Below are 18052 nucleotides of genomic sequence, written 5' to 3' on the forward strand. Positions count from 1 at the left end.
AAGGGAACTGTGCAAAGAAAATGTCTAGTTTACTTCTTTTATATAAACGCTCCTTTGCAGAGTAGAGGGGTTGTTTTTACAGCTTTATAGAGCTTTTTTTTATAGCTTGATAAGAAACTAATAGTGCTATTAGTTGTGCAACTAGTTTCACAGAACTAAGAATGAACTTTAATTATGTTTTCATTTAAGTTATGGTAAAAGTTAATACCTTTAAGCAATTAAGTTACTCAGTTCTGGTAATTACTTCTAAATAACCTTGAAATTAGCTAGCTTTGGAGTATTGCTTGGCTTCTTGAGTGTAATTCAGTATGAGACAACTCTGTTTTCAGGTTTTGGGGAAGGCCTTGCAGCCCACACATAGCTGGTGCTGCTGCTAGCATTCTCTGAGTTGGACTTTTTTTTTTTGCTTTACAATGTTAGCAATATTAAGGCAAAAGAAAAACTCTAAAGAAGAATTAATCCAATCATCTAGTGAGCAGCTGCAAACTCTTTCTTTATCTCGTGTTGCATGAAATGCATCTGGCACCCTGCAGAGCTGCTTCTAGTAAAGTTCTTGCCTAGTGTAGGTGTCATGTGAATGCTTGGAGATAGAGGTGAGATTTTCACAATAGATCTAACTGTAGATTATATGATTAAATATGTAATATATGCAGGTAAGACACTGAAATGTGAGTGTTGGTCACAAAGGACTGGTATTGTTGGGTTGGAGAGAAGTAATGGAACTTGTTAAACTTTATATTTAATACCTGTTAGTCACAACCTTAAGTTCAAACTTACTTTTTGTCTATTACTAGGAAAAACAAGGGATTCCCAGTCAGCCAGAATGGAATCTGAAATTGTGCCAAAAATTGCCAAAATGACAGTGTCCGGAAAGAAACAATCTATGGGATTTGAAGTTCCATGGTAAGCCAAGCCCTCATACATCAAGGTACATCAGCAGCTCTTCTTTCAGACTGATGCACCTGTAGCAAGTTTTCTTTTTTTTTTTTCTATTTTTCACAGCAGTTTTAGTGTCACTCTTCAGAACTAACCATCTCAGCTTCTTGTTTGACTCAGAATTACTTTCAGAAGATGGTACCTCACGTTTTGAATTTAACAAATCCTTTCACTATGAATAGTGCATAGAGATATCAGGTAGTCAGATTATTTAAACATCCGCTTCATAGAATACTGAACTTTCTTGGTGTTCGTTTATTTTAAATTTAGTTCTCTAAGTGGAATTATGAAATCAATAAATCTTAACTGTAATTGCTTGTTCTTCAAAGGAAGTAAAGTATTTAAGAATAGTTGATGGGGAAAACAATCACTTAGGGCTAAACCATGCCTTCCTCTGCAGCTTTTATTAACTTTAACAGGTGTCCAGGGTACAACTGTTGTAGAGTTTGGTCCTACTTGTGCTATAGCTAAATTAGTGCTTCTAATTTTATCCTGACGTGGAACTGTTAAGGGGGATGTCTCATGAGAGCAAGAAGACAGACATCTGAATCAGAGTCTACCTACAGCAATAGCCAGCAGTGAATAGTTAAAGAAATATACAAGAACACAGCATGTATGTTGGGAATATGGTCCATGACATATCATGGTGTAGTGTTCTGTGGTTCCCCATAATTTTTATTTATTTTTTCGTTTTGTCTATTTCTATTAAGAATGGTTAATATATTTTTCTTACTTAGGTACCCTTATTCTGTTTTGAATCCAGTCTTACAATAGCTATCTAATCTGTGGCAAGAAATTCCACAGTTCATCCTGAGGTCAAAAAATTCTCAAGTGTAAGTGTCAACATCGCAACCTCATCCTGCAGTGTTTGTAATTCTGATCTGGAAAGCATTCTTGGAAGTAAGAGGGCAGCATAGTCTTTATCTTACAGTATCTTGTGCATGTTTGATAACTGAGTGGAAAGCAAGCAGTTTCATCTACTTAAGCACATTTACTACAAGGTGTGAAACTGATGTCATTATTCGTTTATGCTACCAAATATCATTGCTAAAAGACATCACCTTCATTCGATCTCCTTAGATGCAATAAGCTCCAAATGAAAAATTTCTGGGTCTTTCAAAATATTTTGTCTGTACTGTTTGAGAATTGCTATCTATAAAGGAAGCCTAATTTTTTTTTCACTTGCTGTCTACTAATCAGTGGCTCTGGATTTGAAAACTGGACTCATGAAGTTCCAGGTACCTTCATCTCTTTTGTTCTTATTAAACTTCTTATAAGTTGGAGTTTTTCATGGGGACTTCTATGTAGTAATTTCATTTGGATAGAAGTTTAGAAAAAGAAAGGAATATTAAATGAGTGAAGAAGATCTGCTAGCTGATTTTATGTAGTTGTGATTGATTTTTTTCTTTTAATCTCTAATAATGGCTATTTAAAATGTTTGTTTCTAAAAAAGAGCAAGTACAGAATTTTGTGTCTCTGATACTTAGCATGTGTGCCTGCTCCACAGGGAAGGAGGAGATAAGAAGAATGCTTCCTCATCTGAGACTTAAGTAATCCTTGGATAGGCTAGTGATGACTCAGTCTCTGATCAAAGGTGGTTGTCTCCAACATGGTTCTCAGCCATTCTGCTTCTTTTCAAGGTCACTGATGTGGCTGGTATCATGCTTGCTTACAGTTCAGTGGCAGAAAAAAGATTACACCTTCAGGACCTGTGGGTAAATCCTCTACATACATCCTTAATGTTGCTCTTGTGAGACCCTGTCTGGAGTGCTGCATTCAGTTCTGGGGTTTTCAGCACAGGAAAGACATGGACCTGTTGGAGTGGGCCCTGAGGGGGCCACCAAGATTATTACAGGGATGAAGCACCTCTCCTGTGAAGACAGCCTTAGAAAGCTGGGGTTGTTCATCCTGAAGATGGGAATGCTTTGGAGTGACCTCATTGCAGCTTTCCAGTAGCTAAAGGAGGTGTATAAGAAAAATGGGGACAGACACTTCAGGAGGGCTTGTTCTGTCAGGGCAAAGGGTGTGATGGTTTTAGACTGCAAGAGAGTCTAGGTCGTATGTAAGGAAGATTTTTACAGTGAGGATGTTAAAACACTGGAACAGAGTCCCCAAAGAGGTGGTGGATGCTCCACTCATGGAAACTTTCAAAATCAGACTGGACCAGGCTCTGAGCAACCTGATCTAGTTGAAGATGTCCCTGCTCATTGCAGGGGGGTTGAACTAGATAACCTTAAAAGTCCCCTTCTAACCTAAACTATTCTGTCATTCTGTGATTGTGAAGATGGTTTTTAATTCATCTCACTGGTACTGCTGAAATAATAATTGAAAGCAAACTTCTTTTTACTGTTGAACTTGGATATACTTAAGGTGTTTAGCTTTAAGTGGGAGGAATAGGTAAGAAGTGGAATGATTTGTAAAAGAGCATGAGATTTGGAGCACAGCCAATCAATGAATATGGAAGAAGATACAATTTAAATGGTAAAGTTGTCTGCATGTCTTAAAGACCCCTTCTTCAAGGAGTCTGATGAGGGCCTCCTTTCTTCTTTTGTGTAACAGACTGCTGTGGAGGCACTGCCAAGGCCTATGACATTGACTTCATAGAAGCAGAGAATCATCTATTTCTAAACATGAAAAACAAAACATGAACTTCCACCTCAATGTATTAGGGTTAGTTTTTTTCTTCTGCCGTTACCTTCTGGATTAATGGTAGGATAAGGATAACCTGTTGAGGAACAGAAAGAGTCTGTGTTTATTAACACCTAAGAAAGACTTGTTCCTTTGACCCTTTTTATAACTTCATTATGTTCTTGTCTCATTGTTAATTTACTGCAGAGTGTTTATAATAATACAGCTTTTTTAAAGTATATAGTTTGTCACTGACCAAAAGCACCAGTATGAATTATTCAAAGCATTCTAAATGGATTCTAAAACATCTGTAACTCTGCTCCCTACTTATACTCCAAAATATTTGTATGGTGCTGGTGCAGATACCATTAGAAGGAAACTGTACTTTACATATGAACAAGTTTTTGTTGTTACCTGTATGGGATCTTAAAGGTAATTTTGGGACCGTGTTTTTAAAAGCAGCAGCCTTGCATTAGCAAAAAAACCCCATTCTTTGACTAACTATTCAGACTATGATTCAGTCTTGTTTTGAGGTATTACCTCATATTGATCAGTGAATCTTATTTGGAATGGATGGGTTATTAGATGTCATTAATAGCTTTGAGCATTGATTGCCTTTGTTGCTGGACATTCTTAGTGGACATGTCTGCAGAAAATGGAGTTTGCTGGTAAACTGTTGCTCTAGCAAAACTGTCTACTGGGGTTTTTCTTTCTGTTAAGTAATAAAGGAAGCCAGAAGAAGTTGTGACCAAAAAAGGGTTGATTATTTTAACTAGTCTGACCAATATTTTGTAATTAATAATTTTGAAAGGGGAAATAAATGTAGATATTTCTGTAATGACTGTAATTACTCCAAAAGAGTCGGTTGTGTAAAAATAATTCACCCAGCATCGAGACTAGAAGATTGAAAATAATGTTTAAAAGCTAAATTCTGAAGAGTTAATATTGAGCAGATGAACTTTCAGGTTTCTCTTTGAATGCATGGTGGTGTGAACCTTTCAATACTTGTGGGAGATTGAATGCCTTCTAACATGTCTTATAACAACATATGCTGTGTTTATTAATATTCCCCAGAAAACAGTAATGTAACCGTAATATTTTATTCAGTTTACTGTTATGGTCCTTGTTGGTGAGATAGCATAGGAAATTTCTGGCCTGGCAGTTTTAATTTTGACTAAATGTTGGTCCCTGCCAGGCTTTGGTTTCTCTGCTGATTTCCAAAAGAGCTGTGATAGGCTGTTTTGAGATTTGTGCCTGAATTGCTGAAGGTCAAGCTTTCTTGAGTACATCATCTCAGTGTGTATGCAAGGTTCATAATAGTTCTGTCCTTTCAAAGAAGTTGATTTACATAATCAGTCAATGTCCCCATGTTACCAGATAGCAGTAGTTGGCAAACTGAGACTGCTTTGTAGAGTTCCATCAACTCCTCAAACAATGATGCAAGCAATGGTTTAGGAAGTGGTCTTCCTCCAGTAATTTTTTTTTTTCATATGGTAGGTCATCATGGCTCAGACCGAGCTGGAACTTTACTACCAAAGATGCTTTCTAGTGCAGTTGACTTGGTTATACTCTCAACTGCCTGCACTAGTGACACACTTCTGCCTTCTGACAGAGGTTTTCAGTTCAGTAATTTTGTAAAACCTTGTGGGAAGAGGCTAGCTGAAGAGCGTTTCCAATGTCATTCATTTTTGTTTATTGACTGCCAGAAGTGGAGCTCCTTAGCATTTTTCTGAGCTGTTATCAGGCTTTCAATAAGCTACTCATCTGGTTGCCATGAGGCATAATAACTAACTGTCAGGATCTTACTGTTGCATTTCTCTTCATGTACTTCCATGAGACTGGAATTTAACCTGCCTGCTTTCCTGCTTAGGTACCTAGCAATAAACTTGCTCTCCCTTTCCCTGACACGGGTCAGCAAAAAGCTGAATTGTGTTATTAGGGATATTCTGTAAGTGGATCATATGCTCTCTCCATTCTGATGTTTCTTCTCTGAAATGGCAAATCTAGTTTATTGTGGCACAAGTTGTTTCCAGGTTTCCAAAACATAGTATCTGAAACTTTTAAACTTTAGCAGCGTACTGACTCTTCAAATACTGTACTCTTGAAAAAGTTGCAAAAGTAGCTTTGTTTCACTAATTTCATTTGTATCTAGCACTTTTTCTTTGCACCACCTAAAAAAAAAGCTATTTGGCAGGTGGTTGCAATAAAAGCTACATAGAAATGAGACTGTACTTGGTCTCTGGCAAAAACCATGGTTCTTTCAGATGCTGTAATTAGTTTGAAATCTACCACACAAAATCCATCTTGTTTTGGGGAATCCTTACTGACATAGGCTTTGGCCTGCAGGAAGACCTTAGCATCTGGGATTAGAAAAAGAATCATTACCTAGTTTATTGAAATAATATTTATAGGCTTGCAAATAACCTCTCTATGAAAATACATTCTTGTCTGTTAATAGGCTGATGTGACAATGCTTGAATATATTTTGGAAAGCTATAGAAAAATGTGAGAGTTATGTTTGTGGGTCACATTACCTTCAGCTTCATCTAAATAACTGCCTTTTATTTTTTTTTTCACTTTTGAAAATTTGGTTTGGGAAGAAATGCATACACTGAGAAGGAGAGAAAACTATTGCCAGCTGTAAAGGCTGTTTTGATATGACTTCTTATACAAATAGTTTTCTCCAGAACTTCAAATATTAGACTTTCAAGGAAGAAAACTTGATACCAATGTAAAATACCATATTTGCATTTCAGTGTGACCTTTGCATATTGGCACTAGTGCTGGTACTTCAGTGTGTACATGCTAGGTATTATGCTGCTAGATATTTTGCTGAGACTAAAGTTTGCCTGAAGAAAGGGAAGGAGGTGGAAGAGTCTTAATATTGATGAAAGTTTTCTAATGCAAATTAATTGTAAATATATGAGGCTCTCTTAAATGATTGAGACAAAAATTATTTGTTATGCTTTACATCATTCAGATGATTTTTAATACCTTATTACAATATGTAGAAAACTTAGTTACCACAATTCTCTGTATATTTACCCTCTGTCAACTTGATTGTTTCCGGTCTGTTTTCATGAGGTAAAATTTTCCTGCAGAGACATTGGAGAAAATAATTGTTTTGCTATTCCAAAGTAGATTTTCAGCTAAAACATAATGTACCGTTTAAGGAATTTTAAAGGCAGAGCTTTCTGTTCAGCCTTATAGAAATGAACTTACCTTTTCCAGTAAAAGAAAGCATAAATAGTTGTAGTGACTTTTTTCCCTGTGGAATAATTTGTGTGTAATCAACTTTCTTCATTGCTACATGTAAAGCAGTGATGACCAACTATTGTTTTAGTTTAAAGAATCAAGTGTTATCAAGGTTATTCAGCTTTTCAAGCTGCAATGCTATCTGTAACGTGGGGGTGATGGTTGGTGATACAGAACAGTGACTTTGTAGTGTGAATTCTAGAATGTCAAGATTGTGTGACCCAAGGCAGTAATTTGATAGAAACTTGTCCTTCTACAAATGGTTTAGAATATTTTGTAGAATGACTTCTTTTTAGAAAAGACTTAATACAAATATATAGACTTTATACATCTGTATTTTATTTAGTATCAAATAGACTTTGTATAGAATTGTCTGTCCATTATACAGAAGCACAGGTTCCATCTGTACCCCTGCAAACATCATGACTGGCATAAACCAGGTTGTTTGCTTAGCTAATTTGGGAAGCATGCCTGGATATCCAGCCTTGAGGCAAGAACCTGACCTTGGGTTTTGGAAAAAGAGCCTGGGTATTCAGCCTTGAGGCAAGAACCTGACCTTGGGTTTTGTAGCCAAAAAAAATGAGTGTTGGAATTTTTGCTTTGGTCTCACAATGAGGAGAAAAACTTGGCTTTGGGCCTTATGAAAAGGTGTCAAAATCAATCAGTTGGCTGCAGTACTGATAACACAGGTGGGTTCTGAAACTGTGGGGAAGAAGGGGGAGCCATAAAATATCCCATGTTACTCAGTGATGTAATGAGAGGCTAAGTTTGCGTTTGATCTGAACATTTATAATGTTTAATTTTTTAGATCATGACTCTTCAACAGCTTTCTTTAGTAGACTAACTTGTTGAGGCTGTATTGTTCCGTGAGATCTATGTAATGGAAAGGGGCTAACACAATGCAAATACTCGTACGCAGACAGAAAATGAGAAGTAATGTCAAATAAAAGCTGAGATGTCACAACATGGGATTCTAAAGCACCAAAACAAATAGTTTCGTTTGTAGAAGTTGAAAAGATTAAAACAGGGTAGTTTATTGTGGCATGTAAGCAGAAAATGAAGAGTGAAAATTTCACTGTGGATGTGGAAACACTTGACTGAGAGCCTGCATGAAGCTGTTCCAGAGAAAGCACTCTGCAGCATGATGGTACAGAACTTGAAAGGATTTCCAGTTTTCCAGGGGAAGAAGCTTCTTCCCCTTGGATAAAATTTTAAGTATAGTGTTTTGTAGGGATTTTAGTTTTCTGTATAATCAGTGGTTTGTATATTGACATTTGCTGTGACAGAATGTTGGCAGACCTGTAATAACTGCTTCTGTTACAGTCTTGTTTCTTACATTAATGCCTCACCATGCAACTCTATCAGGCAGTAAGAAAGCTTTTGCTGTCTTTAAAAGGTTACTTAGTGTTTGTTTTTAGTGATCATCTTTGCTATGACAGATAAAGAATAATATTGTATATTCTCAGAAAGCTTGTGTCAATCAGGAAAATATGTTCATTTATAAAATGGAGATAAAAAGAGACAGTGTAAGAAAATAATATATTTGAGATTATTTACCATTAGGATTAGTATGGTGATTTGTAGGAGAACAGGGTGTTAGAAAAATGGACTTTGAGAATCCAAATCTCTTTTGTCCCGGGTGTCTTGTTAGATGCATGAAGCAATTTTTTTTCAACATTGATAAATCTTACCTTATCTATTACAGTTCTGTATAAGCATTGCACTTTAAATTGCAGCTTACATGTGCTTAATATCAACTCTTTATGTTATGTTGCTGTTCTCAGAATAAAGCATTACTGTGTTGAACTGTAGTAAAGGTACTGTACGTGGAGACTGTTTCAGGGTCTGTGCTTCAAAGTTGACTTGGGCTCTTAGTTCAGAGGAAACCTGCTCTGTGGCTGTTCTGCATAATTGTCCTTTCCCTTCCTGTTAAAGGAAGGGTCTATGGAAAGCTTGTTTATCCTTGTTTATCTGTGTCATATATTGTACAAGATTTCATCTTATCTTGCTTTTGTAAACAGTGCTGCTTTTCAGACAAGATGTTCAGAGCTGGTATCTGTGCAGTTTTTATCCAGCTGCTTATCAGTTCCACCTTAATGGGCTTATCACATACTCCTTGGGGCTTACATGATAGTGAATGGAAAACTCAATTTCTCTCCCTTTTTTCTATGTTTTCTTTGCCATTTGCATTCTTTGTGTTTTCCTTTTTCCCCTAGTGCAATTGCTGAGGAAAATGGCCACACTAATACACCTCAGAAAGGACTGTTACCTGAAGATGCCAGTGTAGCTTCTGGAGTGCTTGAGGCTGTTTCAAAATCTACTCCTTCATCCCAAGTAGTGCAGGTTTCAGAAGAGCAGAATATGGTGCCTACTCCAGGAAAAAAGTCAAGCAAGGCAAAACCACAAATAGATGTGAAAGCAGAGTTGGAGAAGAGACAAGGAGGAAAGCAGCTGCTGAATTTGGTGGTAATAGGTAATACTGTTAAATTACATTTCTGACAAACATAAAGTTTAAAAACTGTGTTGATTGAATCTGGAAGTGATACAGAAGCAAAACTGTCCTCACTCCAGGGAAAGGAATATCGTACTGTTTTCAGTTGCTTCTTCATTTTTTGGAGGGAGTACATTCACAAGTCTTTGACTTGGACAGTGAGGTTGACTTAGAGTCCCTTTGAGCATACAGAACATGTTTGGTTTGGTTTCATTGTTGCAGCATGTTCTTTTTAGCATGAATTTGGAGGTACTCTATGGCTGTCATGCTAACTGGCTGTTATAATAACCTGTCTTCTTCCTGTGTCTCTGTCTCACAGGATTATGAAGTTGTATGGATTACAGAAGAATTATCAGTGGATGTGATGTTCATATGTTTAGTATATTTCTTGTGCTATACCTAAATTGCATAAATGAATAAAATTGCTGTAATATTTGTTTTCTTCCACAGGACATGTTGATGCAGGCAAAAGTACTTTAATGGGTCATTTGCTCTACCTTTTGGGAAATGTGAACAAAAGAACTATGCACAAATATGAACAGGAATCTAAAAAGGCTGGTAAAGCTTCATTTGCCTATGCATGGGTCTTGGATGAAACTGGTGAAGAAAGAGAAAGGTAGAAACACATTTTGATGGGAGTTACCTTTTTTCTGTGAAAGAACAGCATTTGTGAGAAAATATTAGTCTGATGAACTAAGCATTGAAATGTCAGTTCATCACATGTGACTTACATTACTTTTAAAATAAAATCTACAAATTAATTGAATGAACAATATTTGTATGCTTTATAAAAGGCCTTTATTAATTTGAACTATGAAATTTAAAATTGCATTTTTGTATTGAAGAAGTGAGTTTTCTGAATTGGTATTTTTGATTGATTGATTTTTGATTCTATTTTCCCTTTTCTCCGAGTTTTTTATTTTTAAAAAAAGACTTTCTGGAGTCATCTGTAAATGTTTGGGATTTTGGGGGGCTTATTTTGTTGTTGGGATTTTTTGGTGATTGGGAGCAGCATACTAAAGGTATCTTCTACTACAAGATGTTTTGTCCCTTGAAAGTTCCTGTCTGTCTTGATTGTCTGTAGAGGGAGATGCAGATTACTATCCCAGATGCAGACATGTGCATGGTAGGTGTTTGCATTTGATGAGATGGATCCTATCCTGTGTGTCATGCAGAACATGTGGAGGGTAGCGAGATGTGGAACTGAGTCCAAGTGTGTTGTGATCCTTCCTTGGTAGTCAGGAGTTCTGCCTGTGCATCTTTGCAAATGTGTAACTGTATCTCTATTGTCCTATACTACCTATTTTTTTTAAGCTCAGCTATGTTTCTCTCACCTTTTTTTGAAGAACTAAATATCAAAAGTATAATTAGTAGTGATTTAAATATGCAGTTCAATTTTCATGTTTTTGCTGTGTTTGTTGGGACACAGTCTAAGGGTGCATGGTAGTCCTTGGAATTCTGGGTATTTTTCTTCACAACTGGATTTAGTAAAAGGCAGCTCTAGAGGTCTGCTCTTCCAACACACAGGTATCCCTATGGTGAAGGCTAAATCAGTGAAAGATTTGAAGGGTATAATTTCATGGTTCTGTTTTTAATAGCTTACTTCGTGTCTCTGTGAAGTTTTAAAGCAGTTTTAATGATACATTGCATGTATGCTTTATTTAAGGGGAGTGACGATGGATGTGGGTATGACCAAATTCGAGACACCAACTAAAGTAATTACACTGATGGATGCTCCAGGCCACAAAGACTTCATTCCAAATATGATCACAGGAGCTGCACAGGTAAAGATGGTCTAAAAGGCTTTTTCCAATATTAGTATTATTTGTAACTTCTTCTTAAATATTTTTTTTTAATTTTAAAATCTAAGATGGAATGGAATGGAATCATTGATGGTGTTAACATGTCTTTGCATTTTCTAAACTTAAAAAAGAATGTGTTTGTTAAACATTAAAGGTAGCTGCTTTTTATTGATGCTAATGTTTGGGAGGAAGGTTTTATTATGCAAGTAATTTAATAGTAAGTTGCAGTTTGATAAAACCACACTTGAGCTTTGAAAGCTATTCAGATGTGATATATGGCTACTCAATGAGTAGTTCTGTGAAAGTCACATTGTAGGTGAAGATTTTAAGTGATTTTGAGCTTAAAGAAAAAGGATTTATAGATCAAGCAAAACACATTTTTCTGTTTTACAGTGTATTTTGTAGGGGATGGGAAAACAGATAACAAAGTTTATACAGAATGCATTTATCTTGTCAAGAAGATATTTGCAGAGACTGCATGCCACTTGTTTGAGGAACAGTAGGTGAAGTCAGTAGCATTGGACACTACCCATTGAAATCAGTATGGCACTTACCAGTCTCCTATAGATTATTATTTGTGGAAGTAATACCTCAGAGATGGGGGAAAAATAACATGGTTACATTATATAAAAAGAGTGATTTTTTTTCACTTAAAGGTACCCTTTTTTAAATAATAAAATTGATTCTCTATAGTAGAGATTTAATTTTTTTTTTCCTAAAGCTAAGCTGCATATATGTTTTTGCTTTGTCTGTGTCATAGCTGTCTGAAATATGGGTTATATCTGAAGATCTTTGTTGAGTACTTGTATGAGTACTGCTAGTGTGATCTTAGATAGAGAACTGCACTGTAGGAAGACTGGTTTGTCCCAAGTTCTGCTTTAGCTCTGAAGCAGAGCCTGGGTGAGAATTCAGACCTTGTGACCCAGTGGGTAGGCTGCAGAGTAGTCAGAAGTTTGCAAATTATAGTGTATTTCTTATAAAACCATCTATATGGCAGAATATGTGTTGTAGCAATTTTATGAGTTTTAAAATTAGAAGTGAATCTTTGGTTTCAGAGCAGTGGAAAATACTGACTCAGATGTGCTATTTTTTACAATTGTTGTTTAAATAGTTTTTCTTTTTGGGGAAAAGTATCACAGATAGGAGTATTAAGAGAAGAGCTGCAGATCCCCCAGCAATTGTATCAGTTCATCAGAAGACAGGTCTGACTGAATAAAGCTTGGTATCTCTGTGTTCCAGCTCTCAGGCTGATGAGGGACTGGTCTGTTCTGGAACCTGTTAAGGAATCACTGAAACTGTGCAACTTTCTGTTGCCTGTTAGGGTAGGCTCAATGCTGAAGCAATGGCTGGAAATGGCTTTAGTGTCTTCTTATTGTGGAGAATGCTTTTGGGAGGTGAGCCCCCAACTGCTCTTATGCAAAATGCACATCAGCCATATCAAGGCCACCATATGGCCTTTGATACACATTCAGTAAGTCCTTGAGGTACTGTTTTTATAATTTAGAAAATGCAGAATGTCTTTTTTTTTTTAGGAGAAGTTCACTGCAAGGCACTTCTGAGGCTGAGAACTCTGAGGAAATTAATCAGTTATCCTTTTCTTGTTCTCACACTCTTGCTGTCTCTGAGCTCTGGGGATTTCATTACTAGGATGAGGCCAGGGAAGTTCAGAATCAGGACTCTCTTCCTTTTCCCGGAATTCTGAGTCATAAGCATTTAAGGAAAGAGAAAAAGTACCACTTTTTCTTCTCTCTTTCCATTATGTCCATCTCCTCAGTCCTCTGACATTGTCTTACACCTGCCTGTTGACACCAGTACCTTTGTTGTTCACATCTGTTGCCATCACTTAGTACATGATGATGATCTGACTGGCAATTACTTACCAAAGCAGGAAAAGTACAAGAAATATTAGCAGCATTTAAGGCTAACAGCAAGATCTGTGTTTTCCCAGTGCTTACATGCTGACTTTTGTGCAGTGTTGTAGACTGTTTGCTCTTAATGCTTTGGCAGAAGGTTTGTCTGGGTGATTAAATAGGCTACTTCGTTTTTGCCACCTTGTGATTTTGGCATGCTCCAGTGTGTTGAGTGGGCTCTGAAGCATTCACATCCAGCATACAGTCAACAGTACAGTACAACTGGTTGTCCCAGTTGTATAATGTGGTGCTTATTTGTAATTTTTGCAGCTTCTCACTAAGAAGACAGTGTACAGACTGAGGCAGAGAGAATTGGATATAGTGCTCATACATTGTTCTAAAGCTTCTGAGCATTGGCAGCTTTTGTTTAGATCTGTGCAGCATCCACAGTGGGTAGATTGAAGGGGACAGGTTCCCCAAACCAACAGTTGTCCTGTGTTTAACCAGGAGGTGCTGGTTCGTGACATAAGATGACATAATGCCATAATATCTCACCAAAGTGGGTATGATACTGATGGGAGTGAGCAGTTTCAATTACATTTGGAGCACATCAGAATTCCATCTGTGTAAAGTACATTTTGTGTGAAATGTTACTGATTGAGGTATTTACCCAGATTATTTCCACCTCTTAAACACCTTTTTTTTTCCTTCATAATGTAGGCCGATGTGGCAATTTTGGTTGTGGATGCCAGCAGAGGAGAGTTTGAGGCCGGATTTGAGACAGGTGGACAAACTCGAGAACATGGATTATTAGTGCGCTCTCTTGGAGTGACACAGTTGGCTGTTGCAGTCAATAAAATGGACCAGGTACATGTTTAGTTTCTTGATTTAAGTGAAGGACTTCCATCTAGATTTGTAGATATTAAGTTTAAGAATCAGTATTGTGAAACTTATAATAAAGCATTGTTTCTTTGCTTTCCAGCTCTGTCCCTTATGTTTAGACTTTACAAAGCCATTCTTTTTATTTATGGGTGTATTTTCAAAGTACACAGAAGATTAAGTTTGGTGCTAAAATGAGCAGGGGTCCCTTTTGTACTTGTGGAAAATCTCACATAACAGTCGATCTCAGTGGAATCTCTAAGATCATCTTGGTGGTCTTTTAGGTCAAGACCTCAATAGTTTTATTTAAATGTGCAAAGTGTGTTAAAGGTTTCCGTTTATGTTTCAAGTTACTCCTGTAGTGAATATATCTTACTGAACCTGAATTTTGTGTAAACTTAAAAAAAAAGTTACTGTTGAAATTAAAAGGGCTTGCAATTTTAGTGGTGTTTGTGATCAGTAATTGCTAATGTGTATGCTCTTATACATTCAAGTATGAATGCACCTGGAAATCTCATGTTTATAAATACACATCTGTTTCTACTACAGAATTGATGACATGCAGCTGTATGTTCAAGCATGGTTAAAAATCTATAATTTTATTATATCACAATCTGTGCTTTATTTTAGGTCAATTGGCAACAGGAAAGATTTCAGGAAATTACAAGTAAGCTTGGCCAATTTCTTAAGCAAGCTGGCTTTAAGGTAATATATTTGTGAGGCCTTTGTTGCTTTGTTCAAGCATTTGGGTGGGATGAGCTTTTCCTACAGTCAAGTTATTTTGTGTCACTTTCCTGCTACTGTTACATGCACACAATGTAGCCGATGCCTTTTGTTCCTGGTAGGGTGATATTGAGTCCTGTGTAAGGGTAGTCAGGTTCTTTAATATTCTCTGTGTCATCATCTTTGTTTAGGTCTGTTGAAGCTTTGGGGTACTCAGATCACTTGTAGTTTCTTGTGATTGTTGTCTACAAAGCAGACACTGATGCCTGCTACCTACTGGAGCAGATATCAGTGTGGATTATGAGTTCATGAGAACCCTCTTCTCATGTTTTCTGGGTTCCAACTACTATTTATTTGGACTGGCTGTGGTCTTCCTGCAATCCCTATGCATATAGCATCAATTCAAACCAAAGTTTTCCTGTCAAACATGGAGGAGTTTTTTACCTCAACTCAGTTTCTAGTTGTCAGCATTGATACAGTCATATTTAATTATCTCCAACTCTTTCTTGGAGCAGAGTGATCAGGCAAGAGGTAACCACTAAGGAAATGGATCCATGAGTAACCTGCCTTCTCCAGGGGAAATACAAATGTGACAACTATTCTTTTAAAGTTTAGATGCATGACATTGAAAAAAATGCACCTCTCACTTCTGCTAGGAGGTCCTGTTGTTAATGTATGCTTCACATCTGTTTGTTTTCTTTATTAGGAATCAGATGTGGCCTATATCCCAACAAGTGGCCTTGGTGGAGAAAATCTAGTCACAAGGGGTCAGTCGAGTGACCTCACGCAATGGTATAAAGGAAAGTGTTTGTTGGAGCAAATTGGTAAGTGCAATTTTCCTCATTTAAAATAATACCTCTTAGTCCTGTGTGTGTTAAAACTTTTATTTTGGGTAAAATGTGAGACAAACTCAATGAAATACAGCATAATTAATTTCTCTTAACAGAGAAGTTGCTGAGATAGTTATTATATACAGACATTCTAAAAATTCTTATCAATTTATTTGCAGATTCTTTCAAGCCACCACAGAGATCAGTGGATAAACCATTTAGACTGTGTGTTGCTGATGTTTTTAAAGGTTGGTTGTTTTATAGTGTTTTTACCATAATTTCCCTAATATTTAACACAAGTGTTAAAAAATGCTGTCAAAATAAGACTTAAAGTTGGAACTTCATGTGCAGTCCTAGACTAGAGTAAGACATTTTCAAGTTTTATTCCTTGCCAAATTTTAAATAGTACTGCTGAAGGTGAAACACCCTGGAAAAGAAATTAAGGAAGCTAGTCTGCATGACCAATTATTTGTCTATGTAATGAGTTCATGGTTCTGTGGGACAGAATGTGGGACTTTCCCAAACTGGTTCTGCTGGACTAAATCAATATTTCTTGAACTTCTTATGAGTGTGGCTTTGGGCTCTTTTGCTTTCCAGTCCTAGATTTTAAACAAGTTTGTCTTGTTCCTTTTCTGTTTGTTGTTGTAGTTGTGAATAATGGTATGTTCCTTAATTTTTGTATAAAAATTTGGACAGATGAGGTGGAAGAAAATGGTGGTGGTGGTGAGACTGTTACAACCAGCCAAAGATTTAAGGCAGTGAGCTATTCTCTGGCATTAATAAAGATAGGAACAGCAAGAACTATAACCAGTTCTTACTTTGATTGTCTGGTGGAAATAGAGTGCCTTGAGCCTGTAAGATTTTCATGGTAAACTTAATTTTTTTTTCCATTTAGTCATTTTCAATTGCAGATAACTTAGAAGAAATAAGGCTTCTAGACTCAGCCCATTTGAAACATTCTGTAGGTCCCTTGAGAAATGTTGCAAACCAAATGACAGCATGATTGAACTGTTGTAAATATTTCTAATCGAATATGATTATTGAAATTCATATTGTAAGAAATTTTGCTTTCTATTTAGGCTGTTTATAGGGGAAGTACAAAAAAATCAGATCGAAATACTGATTGTAAGTAGTATAAACCTGGAAATACCAGGTTTGTGCAATTTTCTTGTGGGCCTTTGAGAAAACACTAGATATTGTGCATGCCCTTAGTTAGCTGATTTAACTGAAGCCATAGTGCTAAATATTGAAGAGTTGCATGGGAAATTACCCTGGTGTGATATCACTGTTTTTGTCATCTATGCCATCTCTGTGTTTATTTTTTTCCTCTTTAATTTCATGACCTGTGGGAAAGTGTGTTAGGATTATTGATTGAGATCTTTCAAAATAATATATCATAGCTTTTCAGCTGCAATAATCATTTTTTGATTGAGAAAAGTTTTGCAAAATGAGCAATTTTGACTACATCTATTTTGCTAAAGTATGCAAAAAATATGACTTTGGAAGGGACACAATTTACATATGAAGGGTTTATCACTAAATGTGGCCTTTTAGGTGTTTTTTTAGACTATTTTTTCTTATGTTATGATCTCAAAACTTATTCAGCTTTGATGCCACCAGAGGAAGTAGCTGCAGATACAAGTACATGAAGCAGCAGTTGTTCTCAGCTCAGTTCCAGTACCAGTGCATGCTCAGGAGGAGCTGTCCATAGAAGTGCGTAAAAAGTGAGAGTGCTGAGTGTACTCCTACATAGTTTGGAAAACCCCTTTCTCTACTAAGGCTGCTCACATATGATTCACCTACCTCAGCCAGCTTTTAGCTGTTATCCTCCACAGTCCTCCTAATATTCATTCTCTCCAGGCTAACTATCTCTTGATCTGATAGGTCCCTGTAAATCCCTTTGCTGCTGCATCAGTCCCCACTTACCATATTGTAATTCTGTCTAGTGTATGACTGGTTTGACCCTAAAATGCCTTGTCCGCCAACCAAATCCTGAGTACAAAGAGCATGTCCTGGCAGAACCCAAATACCATGATGCTCAGAAATTGGGCCATTTTTTATGCCCTGATTCTGTCTCCCACTGTCCATTTTGCACTTACACTGATTTCAGGGGGATCTGAAAGAACTTGACACTTTCCAGGAAGCAATCAGCATGGGCGTTGGTGACGCTTCAAAGACCACATTGGTTTCCCAAGCCAAATGTGGTATGACGTGAACAAAAGATAGATTGTTCTCAATTGTGCTTGGAAGTGGCTGAGAACCTGGAATCAGGTCATGTTTCTGGTTGCCACAAGTGCTTGCAAAGCCAACTACAGGTTGTTTTGTGTACTGTATTGAGGTGGTGTTTGTAATGTGACTTGGGTATTCTTTTTCTGGCCAATATCAGCTTTGACAGTTTTCTGTTTGACATTTGATGTCATCTGTTAATTGTCTGTGTTTCATCTCATTTGCTGGAATGAATAGAGGAAAACCAGCATGCAGGCATACTGATAATATTTTTCCAGATAGAAGGATGGAAGCATTCACTACACAGAAGCATTCATCAGTATCTGTGGTGAATGCAAAGAGCAAGTCAGTAGTAAGTGACCTCAAGATTGGAGATCAACTTGTTCTTTTAAATTCAGCTCTAAGTTCAGCTTTTAATTGAATGTAAGACAC

The 18052-nt window shown here is 36.9% G+C and overlaps 1 protein-coding gene across 1 annotated transcript in view; it reads left to right on the forward strand.

Annotated features, from left to right (window-relative positions):
* HBS1L (HBS1 like translational GTPase) overlaps window positions 1–18052 on the forward strand; it is a 59114-nt gene that overhangs the window by 32910 nt on the left and 8152 nt on the right. The window contains exons 5-12 of the mRNA XM_030944406.1: window positions 795–903; window positions 9036–9292; window positions 9761–9926; window positions 10977–11094; window positions 13683–13829; window positions 14472–14546; window positions 15271–15388; window positions 15574–15642. Of these exons, the coding sequence (XP_030800266.1) occupies window positions 795–903; window positions 9036–9292; window positions 9761–9926; window positions 10977–11094; window positions 13683–13829; window positions 14472–14546; window positions 15271–15388; window positions 15574–15642 (1059 nt within the window). The remainder of the gene's footprint in view (window positions 1–794; window positions 904–9035; window positions 9293–9760; window positions 9927–10976; window positions 11095–13682; window positions 13830–14471; window positions 14547–15270; window positions 15389–15573; window positions 15643–18052) is intronic.

This window comes from Camarhynchus parvulus, chromosome 3 (assembly GCF_901933205.1).
Source record: "Camarhynchus parvulus chromosome 3, STF_HiC, whole genome shotgun sequence".
NCBI classification, from domain to species: domain Eukaryota; kingdom Metazoa; phylum Chordata; class Aves; order Passeriformes; family Thraupidae; genus Camarhynchus; species Camarhynchus parvulus.